Source organism: Cervus canadensis, chromosome 11 (assembly GCF_019320065.1).
Source record: "Cervus canadensis isolate Bull #8, Minnesota chromosome 11, ASM1932006v1, whole genome shotgun sequence".
Lineage (NCBI taxonomy): Eukaryota > Metazoa > Chordata > Mammalia > Artiodactyla > Cervidae > Cervus > Cervus canadensis.
In genome coordinates, this window is record NC_057396.1 from 77,583,505 (window position 1) to 77,602,615 (window position 19,111).

Below are 19,111 nucleotides of genomic sequence, written 5' to 3' on the forward strand. Positions count from 1 at the left end.
ATGGCTGATTCATGTCAATGTATGGCAAAAACCACTACAATATTGTAAAGTAATTAGCCTCCAACTAATAAAAATAAATGGGAAAAAAAAGTTCAGTCTTACTGATATTCTGAAAAATCTGCAGTTTTGACTGTCCTTTTAATGACCTTACCATTGAAAGATCAGAATTTATATAAATCTTCTCCTTGAACATACTTAACTTCCAATGACCTAGTGATTCCTTTATCTATTTCAGATGACCTATTCTATAGTACTGAACATCTTGAGTGCCTGCAGTGCAGTGATCGGTCTGCTTTTACTATGTCTTGAATTTTTAATCTTTGCTTTAGCTAAAAGTGCTGCTTGGCCACACGTAAGTACCAGGTTTCTATGAGAATTTCATCACAAATTTACAACTACTTTTTTTTTATTTTTAAAAATTTATTTTTAATTGAAGGATAATTGCTTGACAGTATTGTGTTGGTTTCTACCAAACATCAACATGAAATCAGCCATAGGTTTACCTATATCCCCTCCCACCTCCCTCCCCATCCCACCCTTTTTTTAAATATAAATTTATTTATTTCAATTGGAGGCTAATTACTTTACAACATTGTATTGGTTTTGCCATACATTGACTTGACTCCTCCATGAGTGTACATGTGTTCCCCATCCTGAACCCCGCTCCCATCTCCCTCCCCATCCCATCCCTCTGGGTCATCGCAGTGCGCCAGCCCCGAGCACCCTGTCTCATGCATCAAACCTGGACTGGCAATTCGTTTCACGCATGATAATATACATGTTTCGCTGCCATTATCCCAAATCATCCCACCCTCGCCCTCTCCCACAGAGTCCAAAAGACTGTTCTATACATCTGTGTCTCTTTTGCTGTCTCACATACAGGGTTATTGTTACCATCTTTCTAAATTCCATATACATGCGTTAGTATACTGTATTGGTTTAGGAATACAGGCTATAGTTTGAGCTGTGTTTATAGTAGGCGCATATGCAGAAGAGTAATGATGAAAGTCACCTCCATATCTTGCATAGTGCTTACTTTGGTAAATCGCTCATCTACCAAAATCTTCTGCATATGCACCTACGATAAACACAGCTCAACCTGTAGCCTGTATTCCTAAACCTGCTGTTGCTATTTAGTCACTCAGTCGTATCTGACTCTTTTGTGCCCTGTGAACTGTAGCCTCCCCAGGCTCCTCTGTCCATGGGATTTCCCAGGCAAGAATACTTGAGTGGGTTGCCATTTTCTTCTCCAGGGGATCTTCCCAACCCAGGGATTGAACCTGCATCTTCTGAACTGGCAAGTGGATAATTTACCACTGAGCCATCAGGGATACTCACATTCCTAAACCTCAGATCACCCAAAACCTCAAGTAACCACATGGAATGTATCATAAACATTAATAGATATATTTCGAGTGACTTAGCATTATATTGAATTCCAGCCCCGCCTTGTAACAAAGATAGTTTTATGATAAGTAGTTCATAAGCTACCTGCATCTCAGGTACCTGCTACCTGCATCTCTGAGGCCAACTTTCTGAGGCCTCAGAAGATCAAGGTAATTATAGCAAGATTTGATCTTCAGTGAAGGAAATAACATCCTATGTACTTTCAATATCCAAGGATTTATGTTCAGTATCAGGGCTGTATATATTTTGTCAGTATAGTCTATAGGCAGAATAAAGCTGAATTCTGTAGATGCAAGTAGTCTGGAATACGGGTGTACTCGGTGCTGTATGCACATGGCTGTGGACGTGTGTGCGTTGCCTGCTTGTGTCTGTCGGCCAGCAGGTCTGTGTGAGTCTGTTTAAGTGTGGTTGTGTTTGCAGTTCAGTATCCGTGTATATCTGTTTCAAAGCATGTGGGACGTTAGGCAGACATACATGCTCTTATCTGTATAGGTTTGTTGCTATGCAGAGGAGAAGCTAAGAGGGGAAAGAAGATGGAAGTCAGTCCTAAGCAAATTGTGTAGGAACTGAAGCCTTCTCTGTAGATTCCCTCTTCTGCTCTATCCCATCTACCCAGGGCATGACAGAGGCCAAAACAGCTGGGCCTTTAACCAAGACCTGGAAACCAACTTTTCTGAATAGAGCCCATTGGATATTGCCTGTTTTTTCAGCACGCTCTCCTTCCTTCAAAATCCCAAACTCTTGAGTAATTAACTAGTTCCAAAGCTTATGTTAGTTTGCGTTTTGCTGAATTTTTCTTATTTCTACATAATGAAAACGGCTACAGTAATCGGCATAGCAGACTTCCTCAGGGAATGACTTATGTCTGATTCACTTTAAGAAACAACTTTAAGAAATGTTAAACTACTGGCTGAGGGCCACAGGGCTGGTCCCTTGCTGAACTTGTCAGGATGGCCATCCTGATGAACTAATCAGGATGGCCTAAATTCCAAATTATTTCACTACATGAAATTGAACCTTAGAGAAATCAATTAAATGGCACATCAAAGAACTGTCTTATTGGTGTACAGGATGTTAATATTTTATGATGCTTACCCTGAAGGAAAACTTAAAGTGAAATTGTAAATAAATGTAAACCTCTAGATATTGCTTCAGACTATTTTTGCATAACAGGAATGTTTGTTTTACTGGATTGGAGTACAATCACAATCTTAACTGTTTCATTTTTCCAATTCATCTCTTGAACCTCCATTGTTCATATTAGCAATAAATCTGAGATCTCGTTGAGGTCCAATCCCTGTTTATGCTCTCAAGTTATTCAAGAACATGGGAGCCTTAAGTTCAATATTGACTCTATACTTCTAGTTGATACAATCCTGGAACATCTTAGGGGTCCCCCAGCATACCTGTAATTTCCACTGTCATGGCTTCAGTTCAGTTCAGTTGCTCAGTCGTGTCTGACTCTTTGCAATCCCATGGACTGCAGCACGCCAGGTTTCCCTGTCCATCACCAACTCCCAGAGCTTGCTCAAAACATGTCCATCGAGTCGGTGACGCCATCCAGCCATTTCATCCTCTGTCATCCCCTTCTCCTCCTGCCTTCAATCTTTCCCACCATCAGGGACTTTTCCAATGAGTCAGTTCTTCACATCAAGTAGCCAAAATATTACAGCTTCAGCTTCAACATCAGTGCTTCCAATGACCATTCAGGACTGATTTCTTTTAGGATTGACTGGTTGGATCGCCTTGTTGTCCAAGGAACTCGTAAGAGTCTTCTCCAACACCACAGTTCTTCAGCACTCAGCTCTCCTTATAGTCCAACTCTCACATCCATACATGACCACTGGAAAAACCATACCTTTGACTATATGGACCTTTGTCAATAAAGTAATGTCTCTGCTTTTCAATATGCTGTCTAGTTTGTCATAGCTTTTCTTCCTAGGAGCAAGTGTCTTTAAATTTCACAGCTGTAGTCACCAACTGCAGTGATTTTAGAGCCCAAGAAAATGAAATCTGTCACTTGTTTCCCCATCTATTTGCCATGAAGTGATGGGACCAGAAGCCATGAATCTTAGTTTTTTGAATGTTGAGTTTTAAGCCAGCTTTTTCACTCTCCTATTTCACTTTCATCAAGATGCCCTTTAGTTCCTCTTCACTTTCTGCTATAAGGGTGGTGTCATGTGCATATCTGAGGTTATTAATATTTCTCCCAGCAATCTTGATTCCAGCTCATGCTGAATCCAGCCCAGCATTTCGCATGATGTACCCTGCATATAAGTTAAATAAGGAGGGTGACAATATTCAGCCTTGAATATTGTCCTTTCCAGATTTGGAACCAGTCTGTTGTGCCAGGTCTGGTTCTAACTGTTGCATCTTGACCTGCCTACAGATTTCTCAGGAGGCAAGTAAGGTGGTCTGGTATTCCCATCTCTTCAAGGATTTTCCAAAGTTTATTGTGATCCACACAGTCAAAGGCTTTGACATAGTCAAGAAAGCAGAAATAGATGTTTTTCTGGAACTCTCTTGCTTTTTTGATGATCCAGCAGATGTTGGCAATTTGATCTCTAGTTCCTCTGCCTTTTCTAAAACCAGCTTGAACATCTGGAAGTTCACAATTCATGTATTGTTGAAGCCTGACTTGGAGAATTTTGAGCATTACTTCACTAGTGTGTGAGATGAGTGCAATTGTGTGGTAGTTTGAGCATTCTTTGACATTGCTTCTTAGGGATTGGAGTGAAAACTGAACTTTTCCAGTCCTGTGGACACTGCTGAGTTTTCTACATTTGCTGGCATATTGAGTGCAGCACTTTCACAGCATCATCTTTCAGGATTTGAAATAGCTCAACTGGAATTCCATCACCTCCACTAGCTTTGCTCGTAGTGATGCTTCCTAAGGCCCACTTGACTTCACATTCCAGGATGTCTGGCTCTAGGTGAGTGATCACACCATCGTGGTTATCTGTGTCATGAAGATCTTTTTTGTATAGTTCTTCTGTGTATTCTTGCCACCTCTTCTTAATTTCTTCTGCTTCTGTTAGGTCCATACCATTTTTGTCCTTTATTGTGTCCATCTTTGCATGAAATGTTCCTTGGTATCTCTAATTTTCTTGAAGAGATCTCTAGTCTTTCCCATTCTATTGTTTTCCTCTATTTCTTTGCACTGATCACTGAGGAAGGCTTTCTTATCTCTCCTGGCTATTCTTTGGAACTCTGCATTCAAGTGGGTATATCTTCCCTTTTCTCCTTTGCCTTTCGCTTCTCTCCTTTTCACAGCTATTTGTAAGGCCTCCTCAGACAGCCATTTTGCCTTTTATACTGTATTTCTTTTTCTTGGGGATAGTCTTGATCTCTGTCTCTTGTACAATGTCACAAACCTCTGTCCACAGTTCTTCAGGCACTCTATCAGATCTAATCCCTTGAATCTATTTGTCACTTCCACTGTATAATTGTAAGGGACTTGATTTAGGTAATACCTGAATGGTTTAGTGGTTTTCCCTACCTTCTTCAATTTAAGTCTGAATTTTACAATAAGGAGTTCATGATCTGAGCCACACTCAGCTCCTGGTCTTGTTTTTGCTGACTGTATAGAGCTTCTCCATCTTTGGCTGCAAAGAATATAATCAATCTGATTTCAGTATTGACCATCTGGTGATGTCCATGAGTCGAGTCTTCTCTTGTGTTGTTGGGTGATGGTGTTTGCTGTGACCAGTGTGTTGTCTTGCAAGACTCTCTTAGCTTTTCCCCTGCTTCATTTTGTTCTCCAAGGGCAAACTTCCCTGTTACTCCAGGGATCTCTTGACTTCCTAGTTTTGCATTCCAGTCCCCTATAATGAAAATGACATCTTTTCTTGGTTATATTTCTAGAAGATCTTGTAGGTCTTCATAGAACCGTTCAACTTCAACTTCTTCAGCTTTACTGGTCAGGGTATTGGTTTGGATTACCATGATATTGAAAGGTTTGCCTTGGAAACAAACAGAGATCATTCTGTCATTTTTGAGCTTGCACCCGAGTACTGCATTTTGGACTCTCTTGTTGACTATGAGGGCTACTCCATTTCTTCTAAGGGATTCTGGCCCACAGTAAGTAGATATAATGATCATCTGAGTTAAATTTGCCCATTCTGGTTCATTTTAGTTCACTGATTCCTAAAACTTCACTGTTCACTCTTGTCATCTTCTGTTTGACCACTTTCAATTTATCTTCATCTGAAGTCATGGTTTCAGATACTATTAAATGGTGCCAATATTGAAAACTGATCCCCATAACCCATGGTGGCCTTGTCACAAGGGTCCTTCAGGTTTTGGTTTTCAGAATTACAGATTCTGTATTCTTGTTTCCAACCCAAATATCTTGCAAGGATATGGGTCTATTCCACCTACCCCCAACACATAAGTCCTTGTGTTGAGCCTAAGTCACCAGTCCAAACCTCCTCTTTCTTCACTGTGACTTCCTCCTTATGACCCTTTTCTAACAACAGGCCTGATTTTAAACATCTCTCCATTAAAAAAATTTCTGTAACACTAAACCTCAAATGTCTCAATTCCATCTTCTTCAGAAGTACATTAGCCTCAGTGAAAATGTACTGATAATATACCCAACAACAGAGGAAAACACAATGATTCTTCTTATTCATTTGGTGAAATCTGTTACCTTAAAATCATCCTCAGAGGAGGAGCCAAGATGGCAGAGGAATAGGATAGGGAGACCACTCTCTCCCCTACAAATTCATCGAAAGAACAACTGAACGCTGAGCAAACTTCACAAAACAACTTCTGATCGCTAGCTGAGGACATCAGGCGCCCAGAAAAGCAGCCCATTGTCTTCGAAAGGAGGTAGGACATAATATAAAAGATAAAAAGAGACACAGAAGAGCTAGGGACAGAGACCCGTCCCGGGAAGGGAGTCTTAATAGAGGAACGTTCCAAACACCAGGAAACCCTCGCACTGGCGGGTCTGGGGGAAGTTTTCGAATCTTGGGGGGCAACCTAACTGGGAGGAAAAATAAATAAAACCCACAGATTATGTGCCTAAAAACAACTCCCAGCAGAAAAGTACCCCAGATGCCTGCATCCGCCACCAGCAAGTGGGGGCAGAACGGAGAGGCGCGGGCGGCATTGCTTAGGGTAAGGACCGGGCCTGAGTGCCCTGAGGGCAATCGGAGGGAGCTTTTGTGAGATAGCAACTTAAACTGTGGGATAGCAAAAGAGAGAGAGAAAATTAACCGGCCGGAACACACTGCCAGCCGTTCACAGAACAAACGGACCGAGCAAGTCCAGAGGAGCTAGCCGGCTGCGGACCGGCCCAGCCCAGCTGGAGGCAGGAGGCAGGGGGGAGGGGAAAGGGGCAGGCTCGGCCCCAGAGACGGCATCCCCTACCACACTGCAAACAGGCCTCCAGTTTCTAACCAAAGACTTCCTGAGATTCTGGATGGTCGACATCCGCCGGGAGGGTCGCAGCTAAACACAAGGCAGATGCACCCGACTGGCGCAGGCGGGAACTGAGGCTGGGGCCATGGAGGGGAGAAGGCGCCCCGCACCCAGGGAGAGTGTGCCCGTCAAGCTCCTGGCCGCCTGAGCTGCTCTGGCAGGGAAGGCACAAAACGCAGGCGCAACCGAGTCCGCGCTTTTGTGGAGTACCCGAAAACGGGAACGGCACGCAATGCAGGGCCCGCTCCATATAGAGCAGCCGGGAGCCTGAGCAGTGTAGACGGGGAAAGCAGCGCCCCTCCCTCCCCACAGCGCGACGGAACTAGCAACCTGAACAAGAGATCACCTCCACCCGCCCGTGTCAGGGCGGAAATGAGGCACTGAAGAGACCGACAAACAGAAGCCAAATAAACAAAGGGAACCGCCTCAGAAGGGACCGGTGCAACAGATTAAAATCCCTGTAGGTAACACCGACTACACCAGAAGGGGCCTATAGATATCGAGAAGTGTAAGCTGGAATGAGGAGCTATTTGAAACTGAACCAAACCCACACTGACCGCAACAGCACCAGAGAAATTCCTAGATATATTTTTACTTTTTTTTTTTAATTAAAAAAATTTTTTTTCTTTTCTTTTCTTTTTTATTTTTTCTCTTTTATTTTCTTTTAAAATTCCCTATTACTCCTGCATTACTCCTTAACTTTCATTTTCATATATTTTTATGGTTTTTTTAATTAGGAAAAAAAAATTTTTTTCTTTTTTTTTTCTTTTTTTTTCTCTTATTTTCTTTTAAAGTCCTCTATTACTCCTCTACTACTCCTTAATTTTCATTATCATTTCACTATAACCTTGCAAAAAAAAGAGAGAGAAGCCCTATTTTTAAATCGAACTTTATATATATTTCTAAAATTTTTTGTGTTTTTGTTTTTAATATTGTATTTTTAAGAGTCTAACCTCTACTCTAGATTTTTAATCTTTATTTTTCAGTACGTGATATAAATTTTGGATATTTAAGAATCCAATATTCAGTCCCCATTTTTATTCAGGAGTGTGTTGATTACTCTCTCCCACTTTTGACTCTCTGTTTTCTACCTCAGAACACCTCTATTTCCTCCTTTCCCCTTCTCTTCCCAATCAAATTCTGTGAATCTCTGTGGGTGTCTGGGCTACAGAGAACACTTTGGGAACAGAGTACTATGTAGATCTATCTCTATCCTCTTGAGTCCCCCCTTTTCTCCTCCTGCTCATCTCTATCTCCCTCCTCCCTCTCCTGTTTTTCATGTAACTCTGTGAACCTCTCTGGGTGTCCCTCACGGTGGAGAATCTTTTCACCATTAACCTAGAAGTTTTATTATCAGTGCTGTATAGTTGGAGAAGTCTTGAGACTACTGGAAGAATAAAACTGAAATCCAGAGGCAGGAGACTTAAGCCCAAAACCTGAGAACACCAGAAAACTCCTGACTACATGAAACATTAAGTAATAAGAGACCATTCAAAAGCCTCCATACCTACACTGAAACCATCCACCACCCAAGAGCCAATAAGTTTCAGAGAAAGACATACCACACAAATTCTCCAGCCATGCAGGAACATAGCCCTGAATGTCAACATACAGGCTGCCCAAAGTCACATCTAACACACAGACCCATCTCAAAACTCATTACTGGGCACCCCATTGCACTCCAGAGAGAAGAAATCCAGTTCCACGCACCAGAACACCGACACAAGCTTCCCTAACCAGGAAACCTTGACAAGCCAACAGTCCAACCCCACCCACTGGGTGAAACCTCCACAATAAAAAGGAACCACAGACCTCCAGAATACAGAAAGCCCACTCCAGACACAGCAATCTAAACAAGATGAAAAGGCAGAGAAATACCCAACAGGTAAAGGAACATGAAAAATACCCACCAAGTCAAGCAAAAGAGGAGGAGATAGGGAATCTACCAGAAAAAGAATTTAGAATAATGATAATAAAAATGATCCAAAATCTTGAAAACAAAATGGAGTTACAGATAAATAGCCTGGAGACAAAGATTGAGAAGATGCAAGAAATGTTTAGTAAGGACCTAGAAGAAATAAAAAAGAGTCAATTAAAAATGAATAATGCAATAAATGAGATCAAAAACACTCTGGAGGAAACCAAGAGTAGAATAACGGAGACAGAAGATAGGATAAGTGAGGTAGAAGATAAAATGGTGGAAATAAATGAAGCAGAGAGGAAAAAAGAAAAAAAGAATCAAAAGAAATGAGGACAACCTCAGGGACCTCTGGGACAATGTGAAATGCCCCAACATTCAAATCATAGGAGTCCCAGAAGTAGAAGACAAAAAGAAAGGCCATGAGAAAATACTCGAGGAGATAATAGCTGAAAACATCCCTAAAATGGGGAAGGAAATAGCTACCCAAGTCCAAGAAACCCAGAGAGTCCCAAACAGGATAAACCCAAGGCGAAACACCCCAAGACACATTAATCAAATTAACAAAGATCAAACACAAAGAACAAATATTAAAAGCAGCAAGGGAGAAACAACAAATAACACACAAAGGGATTCCCATAAGGGTAACAGCTGATCTATCATTAGAAACCCTTCAGGCCAGAAGGGAATGGCAGGACATACTTAAAGTAATGAAAGAGAATAACCTACAACCTAGATTACTGTACCAGCAAGGATTTCATTCAGATATGAAGGAGAATTCAAAAGCTTTACAGACAAGCAAAAGCTGAGAGAATTCGGCACCACCAAACCAGCTCTTCAACAAATGCTAAAGGATCTTCTCTAGACAGGAAACACAGAAAGGTTGTATAAACATGAACCCAAAACAACAAAGTAAATGGCAACGGGACCATACCTATCAATAATTACCTTAAATGTAAATGGGTTGAATGCCCCAACCAAAAGACAAATACTGGCTGAATGGATACAAAAACAAGACCCCTATATATGCTGTCTACAAGAGACCCACCTCAAAACAAGAGAGACATACAGACTAAAAGTGAAGGGCTGGAAAAAAATATTTCATGCAAACGGAGAACAAAAGAAAGCAGGAGTCGCAATACTCATATCAGATAAAATATACTTTAAAATAAAGGCTGTGCAAAGAGACAAAGGACACTACATAATGATCAAAGGATCAATCCAAGAAGAAGATATAACTATTATAAATATATATGCACCCAACATAGGAGCACCGCAATATGTAAGGCAAACGCTAACGAGTATGAAAGAGGAAATTAATAGTAACACAATAATAGTGGGAGACTTTAATACCCCACTCACAACTATGGATAGATCAACTAAACAGAAAATTAACAAGGAAACACAAACTTTAATTGACACAATGGACCAGCGAGACCTAATTGATATCTATAGGACATTTCACCCCAAAACAATCAACTTCACCTTTTTCTCAAGTGCACACGGAACCTTCTCCAGAATAGATCACATCCTGGGCCATAAATCTGGCCTTGGGAAATTCAAAAAAATTGAAATGATTCCAGTCATCTTTTCTGACCACAGTGCAGTAAGATTAGATCTCAATTACAGGAAAAAAGTTATTAAAAATTCAAACGTATGGAGGCTAAATAACACGCTTCTGAATAATCAACACATCATAGAAGAAATCAAAAAAGAAATAAAAAATGCATAGAAATGAATGAAAATGAAAACACAACAATCCAAAACCTATGGGACACTGTAAAAGCAGTGCTAAGGGGAAGGTTCATAGCATTACAGGCTTACCTCAAGAAACAAGAAAAAAGTCAATAAATAACCTAACTCTGCACCTAAAGCAACTAGAGAAGGAATAAATGAAGAACCCCAGGATTAGTAGAAGGAAAGAAATCTTAAAAATTAGGGCAGAAATAAATGCAAAAGAAACTAAAGAGACCATAGCAAAAATCAACAAAGCTAAAAGCTGGTTTTTTGAAAAAATTAACAAAACTGACAAACCATTAGCAAGACTCATTAAGAAACAAAGGGAGAAGAACCAAATTAACAAAATTAGAAATGAAAATGGAGAGATCACAACAGACAACACTGAAATACAAAGGATCATAAGAGACTACTACCAGCAGCTCTATGCCAATAAACTGGACAACTTGGAAGAAATGGACAAATTCTTAGAAAAGTATAACTTTCCAAAACTGAACCAGAAAGAAATAGAAGATCTTAACAGACCCATCACAAGCAAGGAAATCGAAACTGTAATCAGAAATCTTCCAGCAAACAAAAGCCCAGGACCAGATGGCTTCACAGCTGAATTCTACCAAAAATTTAGAGAAGAGCTAACACCTATCTTACTCAAACTCTTCCAGAAAATTGCAGAAGGTAAACTTCCAAACTCATCCTATGAGGCCACCATGCCCCTAATTCCAAAACCAGACAAAGATGCCACAAAAAAAAAAAACTACAGGCCAATATCACTGATGAACATAGATGCAAAAATCCTTAACAAAATTCTAGCAAACAGAATCCAACAACACATTTAAAAAATCATATATCATGACCAAGTGGGCTTTGTCCCAGGAATGCAAGGATTCCTTAATATCCACAAATCAATCAATGTAATACACCACATTAACAAATTGAAAGATAAAAACCATATGATTATCTCAATAGATGCAGAGAAAGCCTTTGACAAAATTCAACACCCATTCATGATTAAAACTCTCCAGAAAGCAGGAATAGAAGGAACATACCTCAACATAATGAAAGCTATATATGACAAACCCACAGCAAGCATCACCCTCAATGGTGAAAAATTGAAAGCATTTCCCCTGAAATCAGGAACAAGACAAGGGTGCCCACTCTCACCACTACTATTCAACATAGTGTTGGAAGTTTTGGCCACAGCAATCAGAGCAGGAAAAAGAAGTAAAAGGAATCCAGATAGGAAAAGAAGAAGTGAAACTCTCGCTGTTTGCAGATGACATGATCCTCTACATAGAAAACCCTAAAGACTCTACCAGAAAATTACTAGAGCTAATCAATGAATATAGTAAAGTTGCAGGATATAAAATTAACACACAGAAATCCCTTGCATTCCTATACACTAACAATGAGAAGACAGAAAGAGAAATTAAGGAAACAATACCATTCACCATTGCAACAAAAAGAATAAAATACTTAGGAGTATATCTACCTAAAGAAACAAAAGACCTATACATAGAAAACTATAAAACACTGACGAAAGAAATCAAAGAGAACACAAACAGATGGAGAAACATACCGTGTTCATGGATTGGAAGAATCAATATTGTCAAAATGGCTATTCTACCCAAAGCAATCTATAGGTTCAATGCAATCCCTATCAAGCTACCAGTGGTATTTTTCACAGAACTAGAACAAATAATTTCACAATTTGTATGGAAATACAAAAAACCTCGAATAGCCAAAGTAATCTTGAGGAAGAAGAATGGAACTGGAGGAATCAACCTGCCTGACTTCAGACTATACTGCAAAGCCACAGTCATCAAGACAGTATGATACTGGCACAAAGACAGAAATATAGATCAATGGAACAGAATAGAAAGCCCAGAGATAAATCCATGAACCTACGGACACCTTATCTTCAACAAAGGAGGCAAGAATATACAATGGAAAAAAGACAACCTCTTTAACAAGTGGTGCTGGGAAAACTGGTCAACCACTTGTAAAAGAATGAAACTAGAACACCTTTCTAACACCATACACAAAAATAAACTCAAAATGGATTAAAATCTAAATGTAAGACCAGAAACTATAAAACTCCTAGAGGAGAACATAGGCAAAACACTCTCGACATAAATCACAGCAAGATCCTCTATGACCCACCTCCCAGAATATTGGAAATAAAAGCAAAAATAAACAAATGGGACCTAATGAAACTTTAAAAGCTTTTGCACAACAAAGGAAACTAATAAGTAAGGTGAAAAGACAGCCCTCAGATTGGGAGAAAATAATAGCAAACAAAGCAACAGACAAAGGATTAATCTCAAAAATATACAAGCAACTCCTGTAGCTCAATTCCAGAAAAATAAATGACCCAATCAAAAAATGGGCCAAAGAACTAAACAGACATTTCTCCAAAGAAGACATACAGATGGCTAACAAACACATGAAAAGATGCTCAACATCACTCATCATCAGAGAAATGCAAATCAAAACCACAGTGAGGTACCATTACACGCCAGTCAGGATGGCTGCTATCCAAAAGTCTACAAGCAATAAATGCTGGAGAGGGTGTGGAGAAAAGGGAACCCTCTTACACTGTTGGTGGGAATGCAAACTAGTACAGCTGCTATGGAGAACAGTGTGTAGATTTCTTAAGAAACTGGAAATAGAACTGCCATATGACCCAGCAATCCCACTTCTGGGCATACACACTGAGGAAACCAGATCTGAGATACGTGCACCCCAATGTTCATCGCAGCACTGCTTATAATAGCCAAGACATGGAAGCAACCTAGATGCCCGTCAGCAGATGAATGGATAAGGAAGCTGTGGTACATATATACCATGGAATATTACTCAGCCATTAAAAAGAATTCATTTGAATCAGTTCTAATGAGATGGATGAAACTGGAGCCCGTTATACAGAGTGAAGTAAGCCAGAAAGATAAAGACCATTACAGTATACTAACACATATATATGGAATTTAGAAAGATGGTAGCAATAACCCTATATGCAAAACAGAAAAAGAGACACAGGTGTACAGAACAGAATTTTGGACTCTGTGGGAGAAGGCGAGGGTGGGATGTTTTGAGAGAACAGCATCAAAACATGTATACTATCTATGGTGAAACAGATCACTAGCCCAGGTTGGATGCATAAGACAAGTGCTCGGGGTTGGTGCACTGGGAAGACCCAGAGGGATCAGGTGGAGAGGGAGGTGGGAGGGGGGATCGGGATGGGGAATACATGTAAAACCGTGGCTGATTCATGTCAATGTATGACAAAAACCACTACAATATTGTAAAGTAATTACCCTCCAACTAATAAAAATAAATGAAAAAAATCATCCTCAATAATTATCAGTTATACTTAATATATATGTATATATGTTCAGTTCAGTCGCTTAGTCGTGTCCGACTCTGCAACCCCATGAACTGCAGCACACCCAGGCCTCCCTATCCATCACCAACTCCTGGAGCCTACCCAAACTCACATCCATTAAGTCAGTGATGCCATCCAACCATCTCATTCTCTGTCATCCCCTTCTCCTGCCACCTTCAATCCCTCCCAGCATCAGGGTCTTTTCTAGTGAGTTAGCTCTTTGCATCAGGTGGCCAAAGTATTGGAGTTTCAGCTTCAACATCATTCCTTCCAATGAACACCCAGGACTAATTTCCTTTAGGATGGACCAGTTGCATCTCCTTGCAGTCCAAGGGACTCTGAAGAGTCTTCTCCAACACCACAGTTCAAAAGTATCAATTCTTCGGCACTCAGCTTTCTTTATAGTCCAACTCTCACATTCATACATGACTACTGGAAAAACCATAGCCTTGACTAGACATGTATATATGTAACCATGTATTGATATGGATATGGTATATGTGGGATACCGTATATCCCAATTACTGTAAAATCATTTTCATTATGTAGAAATAAGAAAAATTCAGAAAAATGGAAGCTAATATATGCTGTGGAATTAATTAACTAATAACCATAGTATGATATATATATGTAACCATATGTATGTGTAATCATATATAATTATATGTAATTATATATATATATATACATATATATATATATATAAAACCATAATGGTTGAGGGTGGGAGAATATGAGTAGTTTTTCTATTCTCTTTTTCATCTTCTTGAAATTTTATTATACTTTTATTTTTTTAAGTGTTAACATATAAAGATATGTAAGAATGACATTTTCTTCTTGAAAACAGAGAGCTGGTAAAATCCTTTCAAACTATTTGTTCCTATTCACCACTTTGGAGTTGTGTGTGGCATCGACATTGATCCATTGGTTGTATAAAGCAAAACATAGCAGATGATAAAGATGTGGTAGGTATCTCATTTCTCCCCTGGTGAATCAGAAAATGTTGTCTTCTGTTATGAATATTGTTTGAAGAACTAAGGTTTTGATAAGAATTAAGTGTAAATGGTATCATCTCTAAGAAGCAACTATAGGTAACTGAATACACTCTGCTCTAACTGTTGTTTACTACATGGGTTTCTATGCAAATGTAAATAACCTTCTGTAGCAAAGGTGTTTTATATTACAGGATATTTTTATATTCACACCTCATAAGAGAATAAGATAAAAGATATATGGTTTTCTGGCTCAGGTCTGTTTAATTCAGTAGATAGTCCCCTGAAAAACAACAACAACAACAAAAACTTTATAAAGATTGTTATCAGGCATAGGGATATTCAAATGCTGAAGCTCGTAACTTCTCAAAATTTTAGAGAAGTTGAATCTTAAAGCTCAGGACGTTTAGTGTTTTCAGTGGTTCAGAAACCAAGATTTGGGGGTGATAACTGGGAAGTTGGAAAAGATAATAAAACTTTTAAATAAAGCTATGTTCTTACTTCTTCCATACCTACTACTTTACGTCTAAAGGCAAACTTTATCTCCAGTTGACTGCAGCATCACGGAATCAGAGAACTTTCATGGAAGATACATCTGTTCTTTCCTCCCCAGTGGCCAGAGCACAGGTCCAGGCTTAAGGATCAATGGAATCATAAGAACAACTCAGAAGTACAAAGTTAACATTAAAGAGACAGTGATTCGTCCATGTGCCATAGAACAGACACATAGAGAGATTTAGGAAATAACAAGAAAGAATGGAATGACTAGGACCTGGAATCTTGAAGTGAAAGAAGGAAAAGGAGAGTTGAGAAAAAAGGAGGAAAGCAGATCCTAGTCTCAAATATTTCTGGTTCTAGGACGTCATGGATACTTGGATGAAAATACTGATACCTAGTTAATACTTTCCTCTACTTCAAGCATCTGTTGAGAATAGACAATGCTAACTAAATACTGAAGCACAAATATCTGAGATCAAGTCAGCCACTGTTCTGATAGGATAATGGAAATGAGAACAAAATGCCCAAATAATGTGAAGAAAAGAAAGAAAGCCAAGGAAACCTTAGGTCTAAGCTATGAAGCAGTGGGAATAACAGGTAAATCTCCAAGCTAAAAGTTATACCCAACACTATTGATTTTTTTTTCCAAGCAGAAGTGTCACTATATGATAAGTATAATGGTAGAAATTATAGAAATCAGAATATGGGGAAACTTCCACACATGACATCCTTTTGAGGATCTCAAAAACTAGCAACAGGAAGGAAAATTTTACAGAAAATTTACTGAAAGGCAACCAGTGCTCAAGAGGTATTAGGCTTTAAAAACCCAAATTTCTCTGGAGTAACACTCGACTCATATATGCTTAAAAGGAAATGCCTTTTGCAGTACAAATGGAGATGCAGCTCTTGTATCAAGAGAAACTGTAAAATCCAAGGGAATTCTGATGATTCCTTCTCTACTTCTAATTAATTTTATCAGACTGATTCAAAATAAAGATTATTTAAGGAAGGCAATCTGCAGATTAAGATAAACAGAGCATCATTATGGAATGGTAAGTATATTAGGCTAAAATACAATCTCTGTGGGGGTGAGTAGTGGGAAACGGGGGTCAAGAAATTAGATTGGGCTGAATTATTTCAGAAATAAATGTTGTGCTATATGATCAGGTTCTCATGAAAAGAGAAAAAAAAAACATGAACATATGAGAAGTATAGTTTTCTACTGAAATAGATAAACTGATATATAACCACACTGTACAAAGTAATAATGTAATTTAGTCTGAGTAGAAAAATATATGTTCTTAATATTTGCAAATGATGTGAGTGACAAAGGATTAGTCTCCAAAATTTACAAACAGCTCGCATGGCTCAATACCATAAAAACAAACAACATAATCAAAAAATGGGAAGAAGACCTAAATAGACACTTCTCCAAAGAAGACATACAGATAGCCAAGGAGCACATGAAAAGATGTTCAAAATCACTAATTTTTAGAGAAATGCAAATCAAAGCTACAATGAGATACCACCTCACACCAGTCAGAATGGCCACCATCAAAAAATCTACAAACAGTAAGTGCTGGAGAGGGTGTGGAGAAATGAGAACCCTACTATGCTATTGGTGGGAATGTAACGGGTAGAGCCACTGTGGAGAATAATGTGGAGGTTCCTTAAAAAACTAAAAATAGAGCCACCATATGATGCAGCCCTGCCACCCGGGCATGCAGCCACAGAAAACCTTGGTTTGGAAGTGTACATGCAACCCAAGATTCGTTGCAGCACTGTTGACACTAGCCAAGACACGGAAGCAACCTAAATGTCCACAACAGAGAAATGGATAAAGAAAATGTGGTACACACACACAGTGAAATATTATTCAGCCATAAAAAATGAAACAATGCCATTTGTAGTGGACCTAGAGATTATCATACTAAATGAAGTAAGTCAGACAGACAGACAAAAATATATCACTTACACATGGGATCTAAAAAATGGATACAAATGAACTTATCTACAAACAGAAGCAGACTCACAGACTTGGAGAATGAATTTACGGTTCGCAGGAGGGAAGTATGAGTAGAAGGGATAGAGCCCGAGTTTGGGGTTGACGTGCACACACTGCTGTATTTAAGAGAGATAGCCAAGAGGGGCTACTGCATAGCCCAGGAAAACTTGCTCAATATTCTCTAATAACCTAAATGGGAAAAGAATTTGAAAAATAATGGAAACTTTTTTAAAATTTAAGAACGTTCATAATTTTAAAAAGGAAAATATATGTTCTTATATGATCAATCTGTGTTTTGGAATCTGTCTCTCTGCACTGCGTGGTCTTTGGCTTTCAACCTAGAGATGCAAAAGGGAAGGAAGGAAGAAAGGAAGGGAGGGAAGGAAGGAAGGAAACCAAAAATATGGCATTCTTTTAAAATCTCCATGTTGAGAATATTCCAGTTAGCACTGTTTCCAAATTTCTACCCCCAATTCTGTAGTTCTTTATTTTAGAGTATATTAACTATCAATTTACTAACATCTAACTTACCTCAGGTACACGGCAGAAGAGGATCCTTTATCTACACATTAAAGAACCATCGTGACCTCAGTCAAGGAGGCAAGTTTAGTGGCGAATGAAGAACTTCATTTTATTCAAGAGGCTTGTGGGGAAATACATTTTAATTAAATTCATCTCAGTATTTCCTTTCCCCCATTAATAAAAGCTTAAATTGATAAGTATGGTTATTTTTTCTGTGTGGAGAGGTGCTGGGGTAGCACATTTTTTAATCCATTCATCTGTCATTGGACACTTAGACAACCTAAGTCTTGGCTGTTTTTCACATAATTATTTCGTACTCTTTGGCTATGTACTCAGAAGCAGAATTGCTGGATCACAGGGACCCTCCACACTGCTTTTCATAGCTGCTGCACCAGCCTATGTTCCCACCAACAGGGCACAAAACGTTTTTTGTCAATTTTGGAACAGCCATTCTAACAGGTGTGACGTGATAGCTCATTATGGTTTTGATTATCATCAGGTTTTATTTCCCTGATGATCAGTGATGTTGAGCACCTTTTAATGTGCCTTTACCAAGTTTCCAATTAGACTTGGGGGGGCTTTTTACTGTTCCATTTAAGAATTATTTACATACTCTCAATACAAGTCCCTTATTGGATATGAGTGTGTTAGTCTCTCAGTCGTGTCGGGCCTTTTGTGACCCCATGGACAGTAGTCCTCCAGGCTTCTCTGTCCATAGAATTCTCTAGGCAAGAATACTAGAGTGGGTAGCCATTCCCTTCTCCAGGGGATCTTCCCAACCCAGGGATTAAACCTCAGTCTTCTACATTGCAGGCAGATTCTTTACTGTCTGAGCTACCAGGGAAGCTTCCGTTATTCTATGTATGATTTGCAAATATTTTCTTCTGTTATATGAGTTGTCTTTTCACTTTCCTGATGGTTTCCTTTGCTACACAAAAGTTTTTAATTAGATGAAGTCCAATTTATTTTTTTCTTTTGTCACTTCTGAGTTTGGTATCATATCTAATAAGCTGTTGATCAGTTCAAGGTCATCAATATTAACATTTTTTTGGCATTTTGGAATTTCAGCTCTTCCATTTATGTCCTTAACCAATTCTGTTTTAACTTATCATATGTTGTGAGGTAGGAATCTAAATTCATTCTTTTGCATATAAATATTCAGCTACCCCAGCACCATTTTTTGAAAAGCCTATCCTTTTCCCCATTGAATTGCCTAAGTAACC

At 39.1% G+C, this 19,111-nt stretch overlaps 1 protein-coding gene across 3 annotated transcripts in view; it reads left to right on the plus strand.

Annotated features, from left to right (window-relative positions):
* The window catches only part of LOC122450201 (membrane-spanning 4-domains subfamily A member 5-like), a 42,235-nt gene extending 24,154 nt beyond the window's left edge, over nucleotides 1–18,081 (plus strand). For 2 of the 3 annotated variants that reach the window (XR_006272078.1, XR_006272077.1), the window contains 3 exons: nucleotides 236–352; nucleotides 14,719–14,836; nucleotides 17,903–18,081. Coding sequence is in view for 1 of the 3 variants with exons in the window: in XM_043482423.1 (XP_043338358.1) it covers nucleotides 236–352; nucleotides 3,134–3,139 (123 nt within the window). In the remaining 2 variants the exon portion in view is untranslated. Of the gene's footprint in view, nucleotides 1–235; nucleotides 353–3,133; nucleotides 3,190–14,718; nucleotides 14,837–17,902 lie in introns of those variants that run through there. The other variant, XM_043482423.1, reaches the window with a different exon arrangement.
* Nucleotides 18,082–19,111: the final 1,030 nt, after the last annotated feature.